General features: G+C 39.9%; 1 protein-coding gene across 1 annotated transcript in view; it reads left to right on the forward strand.

The window, feature by feature from the left end:
- The window catches only part of LOC311191151 (melanopsin-like), a gene marked incomplete at both ends in the record, with an annotated part of 28730 nt that overhangs the window by 7808 nt on the left and 796 nt on the right, over positions 1 to 20126 (forward strand). Inside the window, 8 exons of the mRNA XM_084263250.1 lie at positions 79 to 221; positions 2485 to 2618; positions 4083 to 4286; positions 4705 to 4876; positions 6662 to 6817; positions 7922 to 8029; positions 13201 to 13375; positions 16789 to 16938. Of these exons, the coding sequence (XP_084119376.1) occupies positions 79 to 221; positions 2485 to 2618; positions 4083 to 4286; positions 4705 to 4876; positions 6662 to 6817; positions 7922 to 8029; positions 13201 to 13375; positions 16789 to 16938 (1242 nt within the window). The remainder of the gene's footprint in view (positions 1 to 78; positions 222 to 2484; positions 2619 to 4082; positions 4287 to 4704; positions 4877 to 6661; positions 6818 to 7921; positions 8030 to 13200; positions 13376 to 16788; positions 16939 to 20126) is intronic.

Below are 20126 nucleotides of genomic sequence, written 5' to 3' on the forward strand. Positions count from 1 at the left end.
TGCCTGCCTTCCCCAGGCTGAGCAAGTGTCAGCATCCCGAGTACGCTAAGTTCTCCTTTCCCTCTGTTTTCTGTTCAGGGTTTGAACATGGGCATGCAGCCACACACTGTGACCAAAGCAGAGATCCCTGACCATGTCCTTTACACTGTAGGAACATGTGTGCTTGTTATCGGCTCCATTGGCATCATTGGAAACCTCCTAGTGCTCTACGCATTTTACAGGTACAAAAATTCCCCTTCTGGTTAATCTGACTGGTCTTTGAGGTGTGTGTAGAAGTTCTCTGTGACTTTTCTCTTGGATGACATCTCCAACCAAAGGCCAATGGCATTAAATGAGGGAAGGCAGCACAACCCCATCCCCCCTGCCATCACTGATAACCTCAGTGTAAATTCCTCATCTTTTAAGGAACCAAAGGAAACAAGAAAATAAATACCATGTTCTATTAACAGTTTTACTGAGGAGTTTAATACTTTAATGATAGAAACAGCAGATTTCTGTAGAATTTGCAGAAAAACTTGACAAAAACACTCTTTCCAGCAGCCCAGATGTCCTGGAAGGACCAAGAAAGCAATGTGCTACATGAAATGAGCTCATGCCATCAGTACCTTCCCTGCTTCAGGCAGATCATAGGATTTCTGTCAGTTTGTGTGCTCTCACAGCTTCTGACAGTGTAATAGGCAGCCAAAGCTACTGCAGTCACAGTGTGTGAAAATCACATGAAAAAAATAAATAGCTGCCTTCTGCCCCACACCGTGATGCTGGATTTCCAAATCCTTCTTGCTCACTGGTTGCTGTCACTGTGTGTGGTGATGCAGAGGGGGATTACAATGTCAGAAACACCAGTGGGGTTATGAATCAAGCATTAGTTTCCTATTCCTAAATATTTAAGATGAATAAATTAGTTTATTTGTTTTGAATAACTGGCTTTTAATATGATATAGAGGAGCAATTGAATTCCCTGCAACTGGAGATACCTTCATGATTTTTAAAATGCAACACAAGCTCTCAATTTTTTGTGAAATTTGTTGGGTTTAGCTGGAGAAATAAAATCATTGAATTGTCAAGGTAGGAAAATCTCTGTAGGCAGATGAGCACTTGTGAAAGTGTAAACTCTGTCCCCTCTCAGCCAGTTGTTGCAGGCAGTTACGAGACCCAAGATTTTGGTGGAATTGCAGAAGCATCAAGATGAATTTCTCAATTTCTTTCTCAGAATGGATTTCTGAAGTTCCTTCTCATGAAGAATTTAATTTGGTTTAGCTGCAAATAACTGAGAGGGGCTTCAGATGGTCAACTTTCTACACTGAAGGAGGTATTTGAGGGAAAAGAAAGGATTATTTAAAGTTGTTGAGAATTACTACATGCAGGTTGCGAGAACAAAGCTATTCATAAAAGCCTGCTCCATCCACATGTCTCAGTGTTTGAAGTCACCTCTTTTTTGTGTTATATGTAGCCAACACTGTGAAAATCTCTGAATTCAAACTCTAGGTATCAAAGTTCTTTACTTTGTCAAGCCACTCATTACAGTTGTTCACACTGAGGGGCTAGTTCAGCATTATACCTTCTCAGTATACCCCTCAACAGTGGCAGTAGATTTGGTTGGCCTGAACTCTCATGAATTGATTTAATTTTCCTAGTGGGCCTTTACATTTAATCAAAGCAACAAGGGCATGAGCAACCAAATATGCCTAAGTAAAAGTGAGAGGTGCTTTATCATGTTACCAGTATCTTTATTCCTCTTAGCCAGAACCAAGGGCAATCTTGAATACCAGCTGAAAGTTTCTGAGGGGGTTGTAACTCGGATATCCCTATGAAGTGAAATTGCATGAGTTGGTGAGATGGGGAAAAAAACCTGCAGGTGATGTTTGTTTTCTTTGGATAAACTTTGCTTGCAGGCTGGCTGCTGCTTTCACACTCCTTGTTGCAACATTTAATGTTTCCCGCTCATCTGCAGCTGAGTGCTTTTATTCACTCCTATAAAATGAATATGAATAAAAGTTGGGGCTTTTTTCCAAATCTCTGGATGTGCGCTGGTTGTGCTGTAGCACTTTGCAAAGGGTCATTTAGTTAGCAGTAATGTGGTGACTCTTCAAGTCAGTAGCTTTTAAAAATTGACCAAAAGCAAGTTCTTTGTCTCTGTAGCCTGCTCTGGATCTGCGTCTTATGCTGTGCAGGACATGTTCTGTGTTACTGCTCTTGTAAAGAACGGGTCTTCTCCTGAACACATCCATAGTTTTCAAAACAGCTGGAATTCTCCTCAGTTTGGAGAGGAAACAATATATTTTATTCCACCTGTTATTTTTAGTCCTTATTTTGAAATGACTGCATCTGTAGCTGCAGTTATTGACTGATGATTAACAATTGATTTACTGTAAGTAACCACTGATTCAACTTGGATAGTATTTGTTTATGCTAGCAAGCAAAATTTTATGAAGGTAACTGTTCACTTTGTCTAGGTAAAACCATGTTATTTTCTATGTTTTTAAGCAACAAGAAGCTGAGGACACCCCAAAACTACTTTATAATGAATTTGGCTGTGAGTGACTTCTTGATGTCGGCTTCTCAGGCGCCCATGTGCTTTGTCAACAGCCTGCACAGAGAGTGGATACTTGGAGATATAGGTATTTTCAATGCTAATTCATAACTCACCAGACCTATGCTACCTGCAGTTTATTTTAGCCATAACAATCTTGGCTTGTGCCATGGAGACAGTGGTACAGGACTCCTGAGTGACAAATAGGTTCTTGACATGGTCAGTCAACATAACAACACATGGTTTTGCGTTATAGGTTTGATTCATCTTATTTTAGAAAGGAAAGAGTCAACATCAAGACGTAATTGTGTTTGTCCTTTAGATGATATGGCTGAAGATGGGTAGAAAAGTTTTAAGTTCTATTTTTTATTATTTCTGTATTAGTTTGAGTTCATAATTTTATTTAGAAATGTATGTTGATACTTATTAGCATGCTTCTAGGAATATCATGTTTAAATAACATTTGAAGAGTGTCTGCAAATGTAAGGGCCTTCTTCCCAGCTGCAAGAAAGATGCACATTCAAATTATAGCTGAACTGTGAATATAGCAAGCATCTCAGAAGGCTTGACACTCTGCTTGGTGCTGCCATTAGAGCATTCGCTGAAAATTTGCACCAAGTAGCGGCCACATATTGGTGAAGAAGCCCAGAGACCTAATATTATTTAGCAGCACAGAGAGGCTCCCCTTTAGGTTGATGATATCAATCTTGCTCATCCCCTTAGATAAAATCTTATCACATCTTATTTCTTTAGTGTAAATTGCCATGTTACTATAAATGAAGCAATTTTCTTGGATTAAAGGGGGGGGGGGGATTGGCCCTTAATTTCAGGTTACTTGTAAGGACTTTAGAAGAGGTCTGCTTTAAGGTTGAATCTGGTGGTTTTGACTCCCTCCTGTTCCAGGTAGGCTCCTCTCTGTAATCAGACAGGATGATGCAAGATCTCAAGAAATGAATGGCCATTTGGAACAGGTTTCTGAATAAGATCAGGGAAGGGGTAACTTGGCAACTTTTCATCTGCTAATATGATGCCTGAATGCACAGAAGAGGAAAAAATACCTGTTTCATGTAAAAAATGACAGTTTTTTAGAAAGTGTTGCTATTAAATTTAGAAGCTGGAGCTATGCTTCACAGCTGGTCTTTTAACCATCAAATTTAAAATACTGCATTTTTAAGCCACACAAACCAAAGTCATTTTTCAAAACTTTCATCTGCCATTAGCAGACAGATGTCTGCTGCAGCCTGTTTAGATCAATATATTGGGCAACTGTCCAGGAAAATGTAACTTTAATTAGATGGGATTTTCTTTTAGGCAGTTTTCCATTGACAAAAGGTTCCCAGTTGCAACCCGTAGTGAAGAGTAGGACTTGCTAAATGCATCCATTTTTATTTTTTCCTATAAACAATAATTTTGAAACTGTGAGGCTAAGAAAATTCTTCTAACGAGAGAGAAGTCCTAAGCCAGGAAAAATTTGGAGGTTTATCATATCAGGCCCTGAGAGAATACATGTGTCTTTTAAGAAAATCCCTGACATTGCCATTCTCTGCTTCAGGCTGCGACTTGTACGCTTTCTGCGGGGCACTCTTCGGAATAACCTCAATGATGACTTTATTAGCCATTTCTGTTGACCGCTACCTTGTGATCACTAAGCCCCTGCGATCCATACAGTGGACTTCAAAGAGACGTACCATGCAGGTCATCGCTGTTGTGTGGCTGTATTCTCTGGGATGGAGCGTGGCTCCGCTCTTCGGGTGGAGTATGTTGCCTACTCTCTACCACTTCTAGTGTTCCCCACGTAGTCTGCTTTTGCCTTGCTTAGGGTATGAAAAAATGATTTTTTTTTCTTTTAAGTTCATAGCCACCACCTGATAGTTTGTTGTCATCCCATATATCTGCAACTACTGCAGTGCAGACACCCTCCTCCCCCCAGCCCCCAGACTGTATACAACCAGAACAATTTGCAGATGGAGTATTAGATGTATCTGAGAGTCTGGCTGTCAGGACCACCTCTCTACGTGTATGTTTGCATTCTCAGACCACACATATAATATGGCCAGCATGGCTCTTGAAGACTATCTATACTATAGGGCTTATTTTAAGTGCTCAGTTGTTGGATCAGCGACTGTACAAGCTTTGGGTGTATTTGTGAGTAATATATTCCATGTATTTCATAGGTTCCTATGTGCCCGAGGGCTTGATGATATCCTGTACGTGGGACTATGTAACTTACTCCCCTGCAAACAGAAGTTACACCATGATTTTATGTTGCTGCGTGTTTTTTATTCCCCTGATAATAATATTCCATTGCTATTTATTCATGTTCCTGGCCATAAGACGTACTGGCAGGTAAGCAATGTAGCTGAAATATGTAAATCTTACTTTTCTCATATTAGAAGATTGTTTTGATTTCTTTAGCTGCAGAAAAATCTGACTCAAAAATTAATCTGAAATTAAATTGCACATAAAGTAGCAGATCATTAACCCGTAATTGAAGAAATATTTTTAGCAATGTAAAAAGTGAAATAAATGCATATATTCTGGAGTAGGGATGGAAATATTCGGTGGTTGAAATATAAGCCCAGAGTATGGTAATTAACAGTACATCAGGTAATTTGTATTTCAGATTTACAATACAAGGAACACAGTCCCTGTGCATTCCAGTTCATTTTTCAGCCCCAAGGGATGATAAATAGCATGTAGCAATGCGGGAATCATCTGCCTTTGAGCTGCTCTGTAAACATAACAGTCATCATATTTTTTGACAGTTTTATTTAAGGCAGGCATCCCAGAAAAAACCTTGTGGTTCACTCAAGCCTCACAACTGCACGCACAAGATCTGTCTATGCTTGTTAGGACACTTCTTTCTCTTCCTTCCACCCTGAAATTCTTGGTCTATACTTGAAACAAAAGAAAAATCATCAGGGTATTAGGTCTGTAAAGTAATTTAATTTTGTCAGTTATTTTCCTCCCAATGAGCATGTGACTTACTTTTGGTCTAATCCAACACCAGCTGAAGTTGTGAGTCATTCACGTTGCTCATGGTGTCACCAGCCCTGATGGCTTTTCCCTGTGCCTACCTGCACCCACTTATTGAAGTCTTTTGGCTTCACAAATTTAAATTCAATTTTTACAGACATGTTTAGCTGTACACCTAATTTGAAATTCTTACTGATCTCTATTTTTTTTGGCATTGATGTTGGTATTTACTATGCTTTGCTTTGATACCAAGCAAAGGAGCAAAGGATACATCCTGGAAACAATCATGCCCTAGACATGTGAAGCACAGTGCATGCAAGATTTTTGTCTATACCTTTTGCTCATTAATACAGTAACTCACTTCACGGGTATGTTCACAGTCCACCAGGATGCAATATGTTACCCTGCTGGCTGGTAATTACTGTTTTAACCTGAAGAATATCTTCATTTAACAACAGGGATATGGAAAAGTTGGTGTTTCTATGCTAAACTGTATGACATGCTAACCCATTTTTTAATGAAGTGTGGGATGTTTATCTGATGCAAGAAGAAAACTTGATGGAACATTTTTGGCAAAAATACTAGGACTGTCTGTTGTATTTCCCTGAAAATACTCTTCCCCAGTGAGTAAACCTGCAGGGAAGCAAAAATGTTTCTGTAAGTGTTTGGGGACAGGTTCCTCAGAATTGTTTGTGGGTGTTGCAGCCCATGTTGCCTTGTGAGCTGGAATTTCTGCAAGCTGTTCCTCCCTTGAAAAGGAAAAGCCATCAGATTTGATTTTTGCATCCAGCTGTGCCTTTGCTTGCTCCACCTCTGAAAGCAAGGAAGGGAAGGGGATGGATACCAATTTCTTCACCCTACCAACCCAAACCCCTTTTTGTGTCAGTATAAAGAGATAGCAATCCCATCCTGTAGTCCTAGGGGTTCCTCTGACTCAGTCCCACAGGGAAACAAAGCTCAGACAGAATGCCTGGGAGTGTTTTACCACATTAATTTCTGTCTAGAGTTTTTAAATATGAGCGGACAAAAGAATACTTAGAGTAGGAAAAGATGAAATCTGCTTCATTTTGCATGTTGCTCAGAAGTCTTTAGAGATGTTGCACCTCACTTTTTTCATTCTCCAGCTGAGATATCTGGACTTTTTTCCCCTCACAGAGATGTACAAAAGCTGGGGTCCTGCAACCGGAAACCCTACCTCTCTCAGTCCATGAAGAATGAATGGAAACTGGCAAAAATTGCTTTTGTGGTCATCATAGTGTTTGTTTTGTCTTGGTCTCCATATGCTTGTGTCACCTTGATTGCCTGGGCAGGGTAAGTGAAAATGTAATCCAAAAAGTGTGGGTCATTCTGAAAGCTAAATATGATTAGTACTGGCACCCACAAGAAGCAGATCTCCATTTTGAAAGGGTTTTAAACCCTTTTTACTTTAGAGGTGGTGTTGCACTCTTCACTGGATCCTTCTAGATAAAGGGATTTTTTGTCTATGTATTTTAAAACTACCATGTCGTTTTATCTGCATTTTGGGCACATGTGTTTTCTCTCCCTTGTGATACTTTTGTTGTATGAATTGGAGGAATTATCTCCTTTTCTCTCCTAATACCTTTTCTCTCAAGAAGCTTCCTCCATATGCTGCTGCCTCTGACAAAGGGAAAAAAAAAGAGGGGTTAAATTCCCAGATCTTCACCCCTGAGCTACTGTCTTCTTCCAACAGCTCTCAGTTCTGAAGGGACCTGCTGTTTTGCTAGTGCATGCTCTTGATTTCCAGGCCAGGTTAGACAGGGCTTTGAGAAACCACATCTAGAGAAATACATCCTCACCCATGGCAGGGGAGTTGTGCTAGATGATAATTAAAGGTCCTTTCTGACCCAAACTGTTCTGTGATTCTATGATATTGTGATTATCCTGCACAGACATGACTGACTGTGGGACCCTGAAGTCAAGATGAGAATATTGGTTTCAAACCACTTCTAATCTTCTCTTCCTTCTGCAGTGTTTCCAACTGAGTCATTGACACTCATTAATGGGTAGCATGGATATTTCTGTTGAAAGATTTTTAGAATTGATTCTTGTTTCTTGTTTATCACCACTCCCTTTTCCCAGATGTTCACAATGGGGGTTGTTTTGGGTTGTGGGGGCCAGGGGGGTGTGCCTAGTGAAGAATCAGGGAAGGTGCTTCTTTGTTTTCCCGGACATCCTCAAATAAATAACTAATTAATTAAATGTCTTTCAGCTTCTCCAAATAAATGAAACCAAGTGCACACTGATAAATGTAAGCCTTCTATCTGAGCAAAGAATATATTTGAATGATTTAATGTTTCCGCTGTATGTCTTATCAAGAGATCACAGCACAAAAATGGTCAAAAAGTGTAATAAGTTTTGGTATTAATGTGTGCAATGTTTTTTGCTTTGTTTTAGTCGAGGCAACACCCTAACACCATATTCTAAATCTGTGCCAGCAGTTATTGCCAAAGCTTCTGCAATCTACAACCCCATCATCTATGCGATAATTCACCCAAGATACAGGTACAGTAAACTTATAGGTATGTGTAAAACTGTACATGCAAATGCCTTTTTTACCATAAACTGCCTCCATTCCCTCAGCCTCACCCCATGCAGTGCTCGTGCCCTGACCACCCCATGATGGGATCTAGGTGTTCAATTCCAGAACTGTGTCCAATTGCGACACAGCAGACCAAACTGCATGTGGAGCTCCAGATTTGGCCTCAGGAGTAGCCAACAGAGGAGAATAGTCCTTCTCTTCACCTTCTTTCCCCCTCACAACTCAGTTCTGTTCTGTGGAACTGTACAACACCCTGACTGACAGAAGGAGAAAGATGCTCAGGGTCATCTTTTTGCCATAACAGGGACAGCCACTAAAGAGCACTCCCCAGTTGATAGGCCCCAACCAGGGAGGCTCAAAAATCACATCACTACCAATTTTAGAAGCTGTGTATGAGTGTGTTTGAGATTTGATTTTTCTGAAGGACTTAGGTTATTCTCTTTACACCAAATCAGTACTAATATAATCAAGCTGCTGTTTTTTGGGAAAAGCTCTGCAAGAAGCAAATAGTGGTTTCATTTTGAAGTTGCCTTCAAAAGCAAATTATACTACATTTGAATACTACTTATTACAGATATCAATTACTGTATATTTTAAAACAGAAAACTGTCAACCAGCACTGTTTCACTAAAAATTACTCAAATGCAGTAAGCTCAATAAGCCGTGTGGTTAGCCAACTCTTCTTGCCTTTTCATTTCCTTTTTAATTCTCTTGCAGCCAGTGAATGAGTTTCTAAGCTGAAAGGTATGAATTCTGCATTTCATCCAGGCCCTCTGATTGCAGTAATATAAGGGATAGAGAATATAAAGATAACTTCTTCACACAGAGTAGATGAGAATGGTAACAATGTGTTGTTTAGAAAAAAATAAAAAAGAGAAAGGTTTTCATAATGTCATTGTGGTAGGAAACCTGAAAGTTTAGGTGAATAGAATGGTAATTTAATATACCATAAAAGATACTCCTCCAAAGAAGCAGAAATCTTTCCTGTCATAGAAGAAGGTCCACTATAATGACACTAATAACATCTTCCGATCTCTAAAGCATCCCATTTTGTCTTCAAAGACCAGCTCAGCTTTCCCTAGTATTTAGGGGAAACATGAGAAAGAACCACCTTGTGCTGTGGAAAAGTCACCTGCTCTATGAGCTAGCTAAGAACTGGAGGCATGAACAGTGTGAACATGTCTAAAATGGTCCTAAAAGGAGTTACAAAGTGCTTTTGCAAGGGAATAAGCCCTCATGGTGTTCTGTTGAATGGTTTGAAACATGGACAAACTAACCCTACACTTCCCAGACACCATGTAATATAAAACTTTTTTTTTTTTAAGTCAACATTTTATTTAGAAATGTCATCTCAGCTTCAGCTGAGAAATGTGTTCAAGTACTGGCAAAGTCAGTCCCTTCTGTTAAGACTTCTAAAATACATGTTTTCAAAAAGTTCAGCAAAAGTAGCTTTTCTGGAGTTTGTTTTTTGGGTGGCTTTTTATTTGTTTAGTGTAAGAAAAGGGATACAACTCCACTGTGTTCTCAGCTTTATCTCTATCCCCAGATGGGCTTATAAATACTTTTTTCACCTTTATGACTCACACCAGTGTCTGCAGAAGCAGCTACACTTCATGCAGAGATGAAGCTGAGTCACAGTTTCCTCCTGTAGCTGTATATAAAGTGATTTTGAACCGTTGGCAGTGGAAAAACATTTTATATAATAAAAACCGAATTGCCTGTGACAGAACTATTCTTCAGCATATCTCTAGATTTTTCCACAAGTCTATCAAAGGGTGTCTACCACAAAGCAATATTGTGCCAAAAGTTCGGCTGAAACATGGGGATCCGTGTTGAAAAATGTGATAAATGTGTAAATGCCACTAGATGGCAGGGCTAGTCATTGGTATGGGGTCAGTCATTGGTACGAGGCTTGTCTTGGCCACGAAGAGGAAGAGCTGCTAGATTACAGTGCCTGAAAACTAAGATTTGGGAGCTGAAAAAGAGAGTTCATTGTTTTGAATGTCTGGTGAGTGAAGGTGGTGTTGTAAGAGCAGCTAACCCTCCTCAGAAGACTGGTGGAACCATACCCAGAAAAGGGGAAAACATATTTTGTTTGAAAATTTCCGTGATCATAACTAACAGAGTTTTGCATCCTCCAAAACCCTGCATCCATCTTCATTTTTGAAGGTTGTAGAGGATTTTTGGCTTATAAGAAGGCAATGACTACTCTCTGATGGCTTGCAGACATTCCTTGAGAAGATTTTGCGTGGCTTGCTGACACCTTATGAGCCTTGGATTTTTTTCTGACCCAAAGCTATTGTGTTTAGTGGTTCCTTAGATTATTTTTGCAAGGTCAGGAGGGTATTTTCAAAGCATATACTATATACTGACCTGCTTCAATTAGAGTTTTTCCTACTAGTGTTGCTTTTGCAAGTAAGACTGTATTAAGAAAAAAGCTGGAGTCCACAACAGGATTTCAGAGACTCTCTTAAAATGTGGGGGTTCTTTCCTGCTTCTTAATTTGTGTTTCTAGACATATCAGCAAGAGAAGTGTTTATGTAGTTGAAGACATTTTATAGACTTGGGAGTAATCCAGTCAGGAAAAGAAGTAATGTTGGGTCCCTTGTGATGACTCAAGCATGCAGTTTTAAAACTGAAAAGCAGCTACAGTACGTCAACGGGTCAGCTGGTAAAATATGTTGACAGGACCAGTTTTGCTTGAACAGTGAAAAATGAATATATATGTCAAGATCAGGATTTCTGGATAGTTTCCATATCTTCTAATAATTCATATTACGCCCTCCAAGTAATTTACCCAATGGTGGATAAACAGGCCAGTCTGTTCAGGCCCAAGATTTAAAGGTGGCAGGGGGCAGGGGGATGAATTGCTGTTTTGTATTGCAGCTACTCAACAGAATTAAATCTAAGTTATTTTCCAAACCTTTCTAGAAATGAAAAAGTAGTACTTTACAATGAACCTAATGGAAAACGTGATAGTGACCTTTGTTGCTAGCACTTGGCTTTTAAGAGCTGTTCTGAGAGATTAATTGTTATATACCCCTCTACCCATCCACTCCTTACCAGTATAAAGAAGAAAAGCACTTCTTTCCGTGATATAGGTATCACTGGAGGAAATGAGTGTGAATAAGTAAGGGAATGTATTCATGAAATGTTGGCAAGAAAGTTTCCACTCCTTTAATATCACTTGGCTGTGTGAGAGCTATTGAAGATATTTCCTTAAATTTTGGAAGTTTTGGGTCGTGTAATCATTTGTTCATAGCAAACGGGGCAATTCTGCATCTCCATGTTTCCAACTTGCTCCTAGGTGAAGCACAATTATAAGAAATTATTTGGTCAAAACTGCCTGATAAAAACGACTGGAAAATCATGAATAATTTTGATGTGCAGTATTTTATCAAGAAGTTGTTTGCAATTACTATGTATTTGTCTTTGGGTGACTCTTATTTTACAGGATTATAAAAATATCATTAAATAAGCATCTTGAATTGTACATAGATTGCATTTCACAAGTATATTATTAAAACTCCCTTCAAAATCCGTACTTTCATCCTGGCCCACAAAATGATCCTCGAGAGTCCTCCCAGATATTAGTAAAAGTGAAACTCTGGTCTCTCAAGACACCAAAAATGTTCTTAAGTTGCCCTTAAAAATTCACCATCAGACATGCATTTCCTGAACCTCCAGAGTGAGGAGGTCTCCACATGAAATCCCACTTAATAAAGAGGATAATATCTTTTACAGCAACTTGAAATTATTGAATAGTAGGCTGTGACAGACATCAAAAGTCTGAGGGAAGTGGCTCAGCTTCTCAGTTGGGGAAAAAAGCTGGCAGTGGCTTTTTCAGCACCAGTCTGAGAGCTTCAGCAAGATAATTAACTTGGGGAAGCTTGGCATATTTTTGTGTTCTGTAAACCCATGCTGCTTCCCAAAATCTTTTCTTTTCTGCACACTAGCACTTTTTTCTTTTTCTTCTTTTTTTTTTTTTTAATCCATCATTACATGCAAGCCTCTGGCACCCCCAAGCAGCTCTGTGAGGCTCTGCCAGCTCATCAGCAGGTATCTGGGCAGAATTGCAAATGATGGTGTGGTTGGAAAGCTTTCTTCAGTCCCCCTCTCCACTACTGTCACACAGCTTCTTGTTCAGTTGTCTTTAGAGGTGGTGAGAGTGGTGATAATATCAAATATTGGGGGTTGGTAATGGTGGATTTTTATTTTCTTTTCCTTTGATTCACAGACTAGCAGTCTCATCTTGTGACACAAGGATCAGGTCTCTGAGACTTTAATATGTGTGATCTTTTCTGAAAATAAAAATGGCTTAAGATTTAATAGTTATTCAACAAAGCTACAGAAGCAAAGATTTTTACCATTTACATTGACTTGACTTGCATCTCAATGTAATGTCAATATGCTAACATCCTTCACTTTCCCATGTATCACTTGTTTTCCATACACCTTATTGTTGTCTCACCACTTGATTTATTCGTTGAGCTTTGTGCTAGTATTAGCTTCATCTGTTGGACTGAAACAATGAGGTGGCACTTGGGAGGTGTTAGTACTCAGGGACTGGGGCTGGGAGGAATAGGCTCATACACCATTGCTGAGATTATTATTTAATGAATTAGGCAAGTTTTAAGTTCTTGGAGGCCTATGTCATCCTTCTCCTCCATGCTTGTACAGAGTTTTAATTCCTGATAGGAGTTTACAAGAGCTGCCATGATATAAATAAACAATATTGGATTCTTCTGACCCTCTCTCCCTTCCTTTTTTGCACTGAGAAGACCTGCACACCAGCTAACCTGGTATTTTTCTGGGTTAACCTTGTAATTAAATAAGAAGCCATCATGGTCTTCAAGATATTTTCAACTCTTACTATTTATCCATGACGCTCTTCCATGTGTGTTTTGATTCAAGGCCCAGAAGCCACCTGCTATTTTCCTTTCAGCCCATTGAGGAGTTTCCCCTAGATACACTATGCTGTTTCCATGTAGTCTTTAAGACCTCCTCAATTAAAACAGAAGGCATGCTGAGGTTATGGAAAGAGACATTACTTTTACCACATAAGTTTCAAAGCATCACCATCAATATGCCATTTGTGGTTTTGTCTTCTGGGTTGTTTTGGTTTTTTTTTTAGAAAAACCATCCACAATGCTGTTCCCTGCTTGAGGTTCCTAATCCGAATATCGAAGAACGACCTCCTGAGAGGCTCCATAAATGAATCCTCATTCAGGACCTCTCTCTCCAGCCATCAGTCTCTTGCTGGCAGGACCAAGAGTACTTGTGTTTCATCCATTTCCACTGGAGAAGCTGTAAGTCTTTTATTGTTTCCATGAAGGAAAGTGAGTATAATGTATTTCCCATTCAAAAAATTAGTGATTCTATAAACAAATATTCAAAACCAGAGAATGGAAAAAAGGTGGTGCATAGCTAAATTTTTTGGGTCATATGACGTGATTTCTGCAAAGCCTTTCTGGGAGTTCTGATCAGAAAAAGCATCCGGGCCAGCATATCCGCACAACTCAGGTGCTTACTGGGACCATGAATGTTTGGGTTAAATCTTTAATGTGAATTAAAAGGAGCCAGTGTCAGGCATTCTCCATGTCTCCAAGCCTCTGTTACATAGCTCAGTATCTGGTGAGACTGGAGGTCAGAAAAACTATCTCCATCCAAAGATTTCTAACCTATCCAATAGCTGTTTTATTATTTTAAAGGAAGCCCATTTTCTGTAGACAGGAAACATTTTTATTTGTTTTTGAATTTAAGTGTGAGGAGTGGAAGATTCACACACCTGGGGCTAGGTGGGGTGTTTTATATGCAGTGTACTCCACATCTCAGTAAGCCTGATAGTTTGGCTAAAGCATAGCATGAAGAAGCAGTTACCTACAGCATGAAGGCTTTTCCTAGGCAATAGTCACAGGTTAGAAATTTGGGATGCTTAATCTGTCAGTTCAGAATGCATTAGGGGGGAACAAAGTGGAATGAACCCTTCCTTCCAAACCAAGCAGAATTAAACAGAAACCAGGTCTCATGGCAGTAAGATTGAGGGAGCAGAAAATGAAAAGATCCCTTGGGGCTCTTCATAGCCCCTCTCACATGACCTTGTTTGCCTCTGCAAGTCACAAGAAGCTGACCTTGCCTGCAGAGGCACTGGGAATGCAGCTCCTGGGGAGGGATAGCAGTCACACAAGAGGCTGGGCTTGTCCCCCTGTTCCCCTCCCAGGGACCTGTGTTGCTCGGCACTCAGCTTGGGCATAAGACACCTCCTGGAGCAATGGCTGCAGTCAATAACCTTTACTGAGGTGTAAATCACTCTGGCAGGCTGAATGGCAAACACTTGGCTCTCCCCTCCAGCCATGTGGCAGCGTCTAAGCAAGGATGGGACTATTTGTGTGCTGTAACCCACAGGCTGCCGTTGCTGTGAGGGTCAGACCATGGAGCTACACAAAACCCCAATGCTTTAAGTGCCTAAGGTGAAGACCCACTGTATCCACCCCATTACAGAAGACAGGCTACTTCACAGTCCATGATGCCACCTCTCTTGCACATTAACCATACAGTCACATCACGTAGACTTCCAGTTAAAACAACTAATTGTACTTTATAGGTAGACTCAGCTGTGCAGCTTGTGAAGTTATGAACTTTTTGGGGACAAGGATCCTCTTCCACTTTGTGACAGTATATCATGTATCCCAGCAGCATTCTCGGCTGTCACTGAACAGCCTGCAGGTTACTGGATTGCAGACAGGTAATGATGATAATGCTTAAAGATCAAGAAATCACTTAAATGGAGCATGTTTTGTTATTCAAAATTAGAAGGTATTTAAATCCCATGCAATGGACAAGCTATGTCTCAGGAGAGACCTGGTCTAGAAGAGTCAAACTTTTTCTATAGTGTTTCCTAAAATATGTGTCCCATTAAATTTCTATTAAATTAAAATGATAAATAGAAGAATGAAAGGCCTCTTTTAGCCTGGTCAAAGCCTTTTTTTGAATACTGTCTTTCAGATCAGAGTCCAATGGAGTTTGAAGTGTGTGATGGGACTCTTGTGGGTTGTGATGCTACTGTACCACACCCCAGAGCATGAGGATCCCCAAATTTGCTTCCCTAGGTTCTCATAGTCTTCAGGGCACTTTTATGTTTATCTGGTTACTGCAAAAAGACCTTGATGAGATAGGGAAAAAAGAGTGACTCACTTTCTATGGGCTATGAAATTTAGCATTGAAGATATAAATAAATGCATAAATATTTCTGTTGCAATGGAAATGAAAATGAGTTAATCTATCCTGCTGATTTAATTCCATTCACAGACCACCGACTGCACAACGATGCATGACAGTATCAACTCTGATGACTTCGTAAACTGTAAAATACCCAGATTATCTGTGCAATATGAGGTTAGTACATGCAACATGCTGATGTCCTATCATAAAAAAGAGTGTATTTTGTGGGGAATTGTGTAACAGCCTGAGCAAACAGAGCACCCACAAATATCTGTATCCCTCTTGAGTTCATGGGGGGCTACTTGTCTGTTTACATTTGTGTTTCATTCATTGGCTGCAGGTAGCACGTGTAGTGACATGGAATTGTTCTGGCATAGTTTAAACCAGGGAGGTTCCTCATTTAATTATTTCTAAGCATTTTTGCTCCTTTTACATTTACATTTTCATTGACTTAAAATTTATTCCTGAATTCTCTACTCATTAATTCTTTGTTTGATGTCAAATGAAGTAATTTCAGCTGGATCACCCATCCTGATCCTAGAAGCTTTCTGTTCTTCACTGTTGGTTACTACTTGGGTTTGATTTGTTTGGGTTAGCGGGTCATTGTGCTTGGTTGGGATTGATGTTTAAAGAGATGGGATAATGTGGATAGCAGCCTTTGAGACAACTTTGGTTTTGGGGTCTCAAATAAAACACCCACTGTTAGCAATATGCAGTGTCAGGTTGTGCCAAGTTGATGCAGCCGAAGGTAATTGTTCTTAGAGTAACTGAGAGCTCAGTGCAGCTGCACAGTTTTTAGCTGAAACAGCAGCTGCTGAAATAAAAGCTAAGCTCAATGACTCTCGCATGACAGAAGCACCAAGGGAAATTTTGGAATGCTCCAATAAAGCATTGACAGGCAGGAATGACACCAGCAGCGCTGCAAAAGACACAGCTGCTGACACCAACACTTTCATTTGTGTGTTATCACATATTAGTGTAGGGTGCAAACATACTGGTGAGTAACATAAAGTTGTACTTACAGTTTCATTCTACACCGGAGGAGAAATAAGCAGGTAGCAAGGGCAGTGGAATTATGCACTAGCTTCCTACTTGCCTGGAGCCCTTTCCATCCATCCATCCATCCATCCATCCATCCATCCATCCATCCATCCATCCATCCATCCATCTTTAAAAGCTGGTGTTGAAAACAGTGGAATGATGGTCATAATTTGTCTTTAAGCATAGAACAAACAATGAGATAAAAAAGGGTGAAAAACATCCTGGTGAAAAGAGATTAAATAGTTTTTCATTACTTCAAAGATTTTTTTTTTTTGTTCAGAAAAATAGTTCATGGTAAGTGACGATAAAATATCAGCCTCCTAGGGGAATTTTGAGTGTACAACCTGTGCTAGAACAGTTTTAGTTTTCTGTAAGCATGCATGGTTTCTGCTAGAGATTGAGAACTTCAAGCATTTGAGAAAGAATGTAAGAATGAAGTCCTTCATCATTTGTGATATAGACCTGGAGCGATGTAGAGCTTGACCCTGTAGATTCAGCACACAACAAACTGCAGCCTCGCCGAAGTCACTCTTTCTCAGCAAGTGTGAGACAGGAGAAGAGAGACCTGCTCCCAAAGGCCCGCAGCTGTGATGCAGCAACTGCAGAAAAGGTAAGGAAGAAATCTTCACTGGGTATAGTCCATTTTAGAGTTTGTCTTGTTACAGGACATCATCTCTGAGAAAATAATTCAGCCTTTCTACCCATCTGTTTTATCTGTAGGCTTTATTTACACTGATTCTGAGGTGGTCTTCACCCTTGCACTTCTTTCTTTTTTTGTGACCAATGAGAAAGACAATAATGCCTCATTAACTTTCTTTCACTGAGACATTGCCTGGTTTTGGAAAGCCAGCATTGGCTCAGCTCTAGCACAGTCAGTAGCATCAAATGTAAGAAGTTGACTTCACTGCATCTTTGCCTGTTTATCTACCCCAGCTCTGGTTCCTCCCATCCTGGCCCTCACATCCACCTTGTGTCTGCCTCCTTTATTAAAAAGTCAGGGCTGCGAAACAAGAGTTTGCCATGATAGAAGCCACACTTTTTCTTCTTTTCTGTGTACATTAAAACATTTTATTTTTGTTGAGGGGGAAGATGAGAAAGAAAGTCCCATTTCTCCCTAAGGGTGGGAGAGTCTGGCAGCTGCCACCCTTCCCTCACTCAAAGAGGAGACGGTGAGTACACAGCGCATCTTCTGTGGATGCATCACACTCATTGCCCAAATCACTGAGGTTTGGTGTCATGCTGTTGAGGAGCCAGCCCCATTACCTGAGGAACTGCTGAGAATGGGAGCAGCATGTCACTCATGAGCCAGCTTCTGCCAGAAGTGTATCACCAGTTTCAAAGCAAGTATTTGAATGGGTGGCACAATGTCAAGCACATAGCAGTGTTTGTTTTCAAGAAAATAAGGACTTGCAATCCCCTACCTGTGGCTAGACTGAGTAGCAGCCATTTTTTGATGAAGACACCCTTTCATGGGATTACTGTAGCATGTGTAACCAAACACCTACACCTTGGGTGGCTACAGCGTCTGCTTCTGTCCCCTGTGTTCCCTTCCAGCTCTAAGGCTAACTGTACAGAGACAGCATCATTCAAAGTAAAATCTGTTCTGGATATGTATAGCCATCCAATGAGCCAGTTCCTGCATGCATTTGTCCCATCTTCTTTTGTGTGTCTCCCTAAGATGAACTCCTGAGAAACATTGGTCTTTTCCTGAAGCTGCTGTAAATAGTATTTATTGATGGAAAAACAATGGCTTCAAGTGTGGTGACAGGCAACATGGGCTCAAATCTACTACCCTCTTCTGCAGTCCTCCATCAGTAGCCTGGTGTGTCCAAGGCTGTGGGCAAATGGCAAAGACAAGAGATTGTCTCCAGATATTGGAGAATCACCAGTTTTCAGTCTCACAAGGAGGTAGAAAGAAAATAAATCTGCTTGCATTAAAGTGTTCAGCGATATAATAAATATTTCTGTATTCTTCAATTTAGTCACCATGTAGCCCACAAAAAGGCTCAGATACTATATTTTAATTTTGAAAGACGTCTGTTAGATTATTTTAATAAAAAATCCTTTAAACTGAGTACCTTCCTACTGAGGCTTTCAGTTGTGTTCACTGAGGTGTGTGGAGTTTATTTACATTGAATGTTCAAAGCCTCGTTTTCTTTTCTCAGTATTTTCAGCAAAGATTCCTGTGGGGTGTGAAGCTCCTCTCTGTGCTAGCTAAATGCATGAATTCTGTCAGAGTAAATATTTATTTGTCAAGTTCTATTAGAGTGTTTTGCTATAATGACACCCTTATTTATCCTTAAAAATCCCACCAACTAACCCTAAAGAAATCACACTGCATTCTTAGATATTTGTTTTAAGGTTTTAATAGCATTACTGGATTGTCTAGATCAAAATTCCAGTTATGGCACTACCAAAAATGCTCACTTATGGAAATACCAATGTGAGTTTAGTGAAGGGTCACCTTTTTTGATTTAACAAAATATTATATTTAATTTTTATTTTTTTTTTTTTTAGGAAAAGAATCTTACACTTCTTTTGCTTTCTTTAAAAAGACCACCTCAGCAACATCTGAAAAATTTAGATGCCTCCAAATTATTTTCATTGACTAAGATCAGGGCTCCTTTATGCACAGTTGCAGATGAGTTATCAAAAAGGAAAAGTCATACCTCTAGTGAAAGTGAAAAAGCCAATCCGTGTCATGCCCTTGGTGCTTTCCAGAGCATAAAACCACACGGGACTGTCTTCTATGCTGCCACAAAGATATGGTCCAGCCCCACGACTTACCACAGTTAGTCAGGGTGGTAGCACACTTGATGTAGTCTGACACCTGGAAACCTGGCGTGGCAATGAGGAGGCCTCTTTGGAAGCATTAAATTACAGGCCTGTATTATGGGAATAAGACAGGTTTGGATACTTGATTTCAAATTCCAAGTGTGCTCTGTGCATCTAGGCTTTGTGCCAAAGGAATGATCTGGCACTAAAAGTATTGAAAAAAACTTAGAAGTGCTGGCCTGCCTACTAAGCCCCATTCAAAAGAAACCCGTCCTTCTGCTGCAGTGAAAACTGTACTTGAAACTGGGAGGAGTAGGTTTCTGTTTTGTTTTTCTTCATTCTGTTGTTATCGTTGGTTTATAAGAACAGACTTTTCTCTGTTGGGTTGATTTAAACCACTTTTTTTAGCAAATTGTTCTTCCCTCCACTAGGGTAGGTGCAGTGAAATGATTTATCAATAGGGATTGTTTGCTGTAAACATGGTAGAAATTGATCTAATTTTTTAAAGATGCTTGGGCACCAAACCCCTGTAAATCCATGGGAATTACATGGCTGAACATTTCAAGAAGACTACAGTTGAATTAACGAGGTTTATGCCTGGAACAGGAATATTTGCAAGCAAAGAAAAAATTTACAAAACTATTATGGGAAGCTCAATCTGTGGAGAGACTCAGTGTAGCTAATTAATTACACTTTACAATCAGACCGATAACTCTGAAAGTGGCTTTGTAACAATTTGAGTAAAGCTTAGTCATAGTCTGAATTCTATTAATCTTCATGGGAATGCACAAAGAGTTATGGAAAGGTCACTAGGGAGTTGCCATCAGGGTCAAGTTGGAAATTGAATTTCTCTCAAAATACACAGATAGGAAATGGTTAGCAAAGCATAAAGCCACAGTCACTGTTTTTCCCTTCTTTGTTGGTGAAATGTCCAATATAAGAATGCAAAGCCACCAACTTCCCTGAGGCAGTACCAGGAACGATTTGGGGACACCCAGAGATTGTCACAAGGATGATGACAGT

Source organism: Gallinula chloropus (assembly GCF_964237585.1).
Source record: "Gallinula chloropus genome assembly, chromosome: 4".
NCBI classification, from domain to species: Eukaryota; Metazoa; Chordata; class Aves; order Gruiformes; family Rallidae; genus Gallinula; species Gallinula chloropus.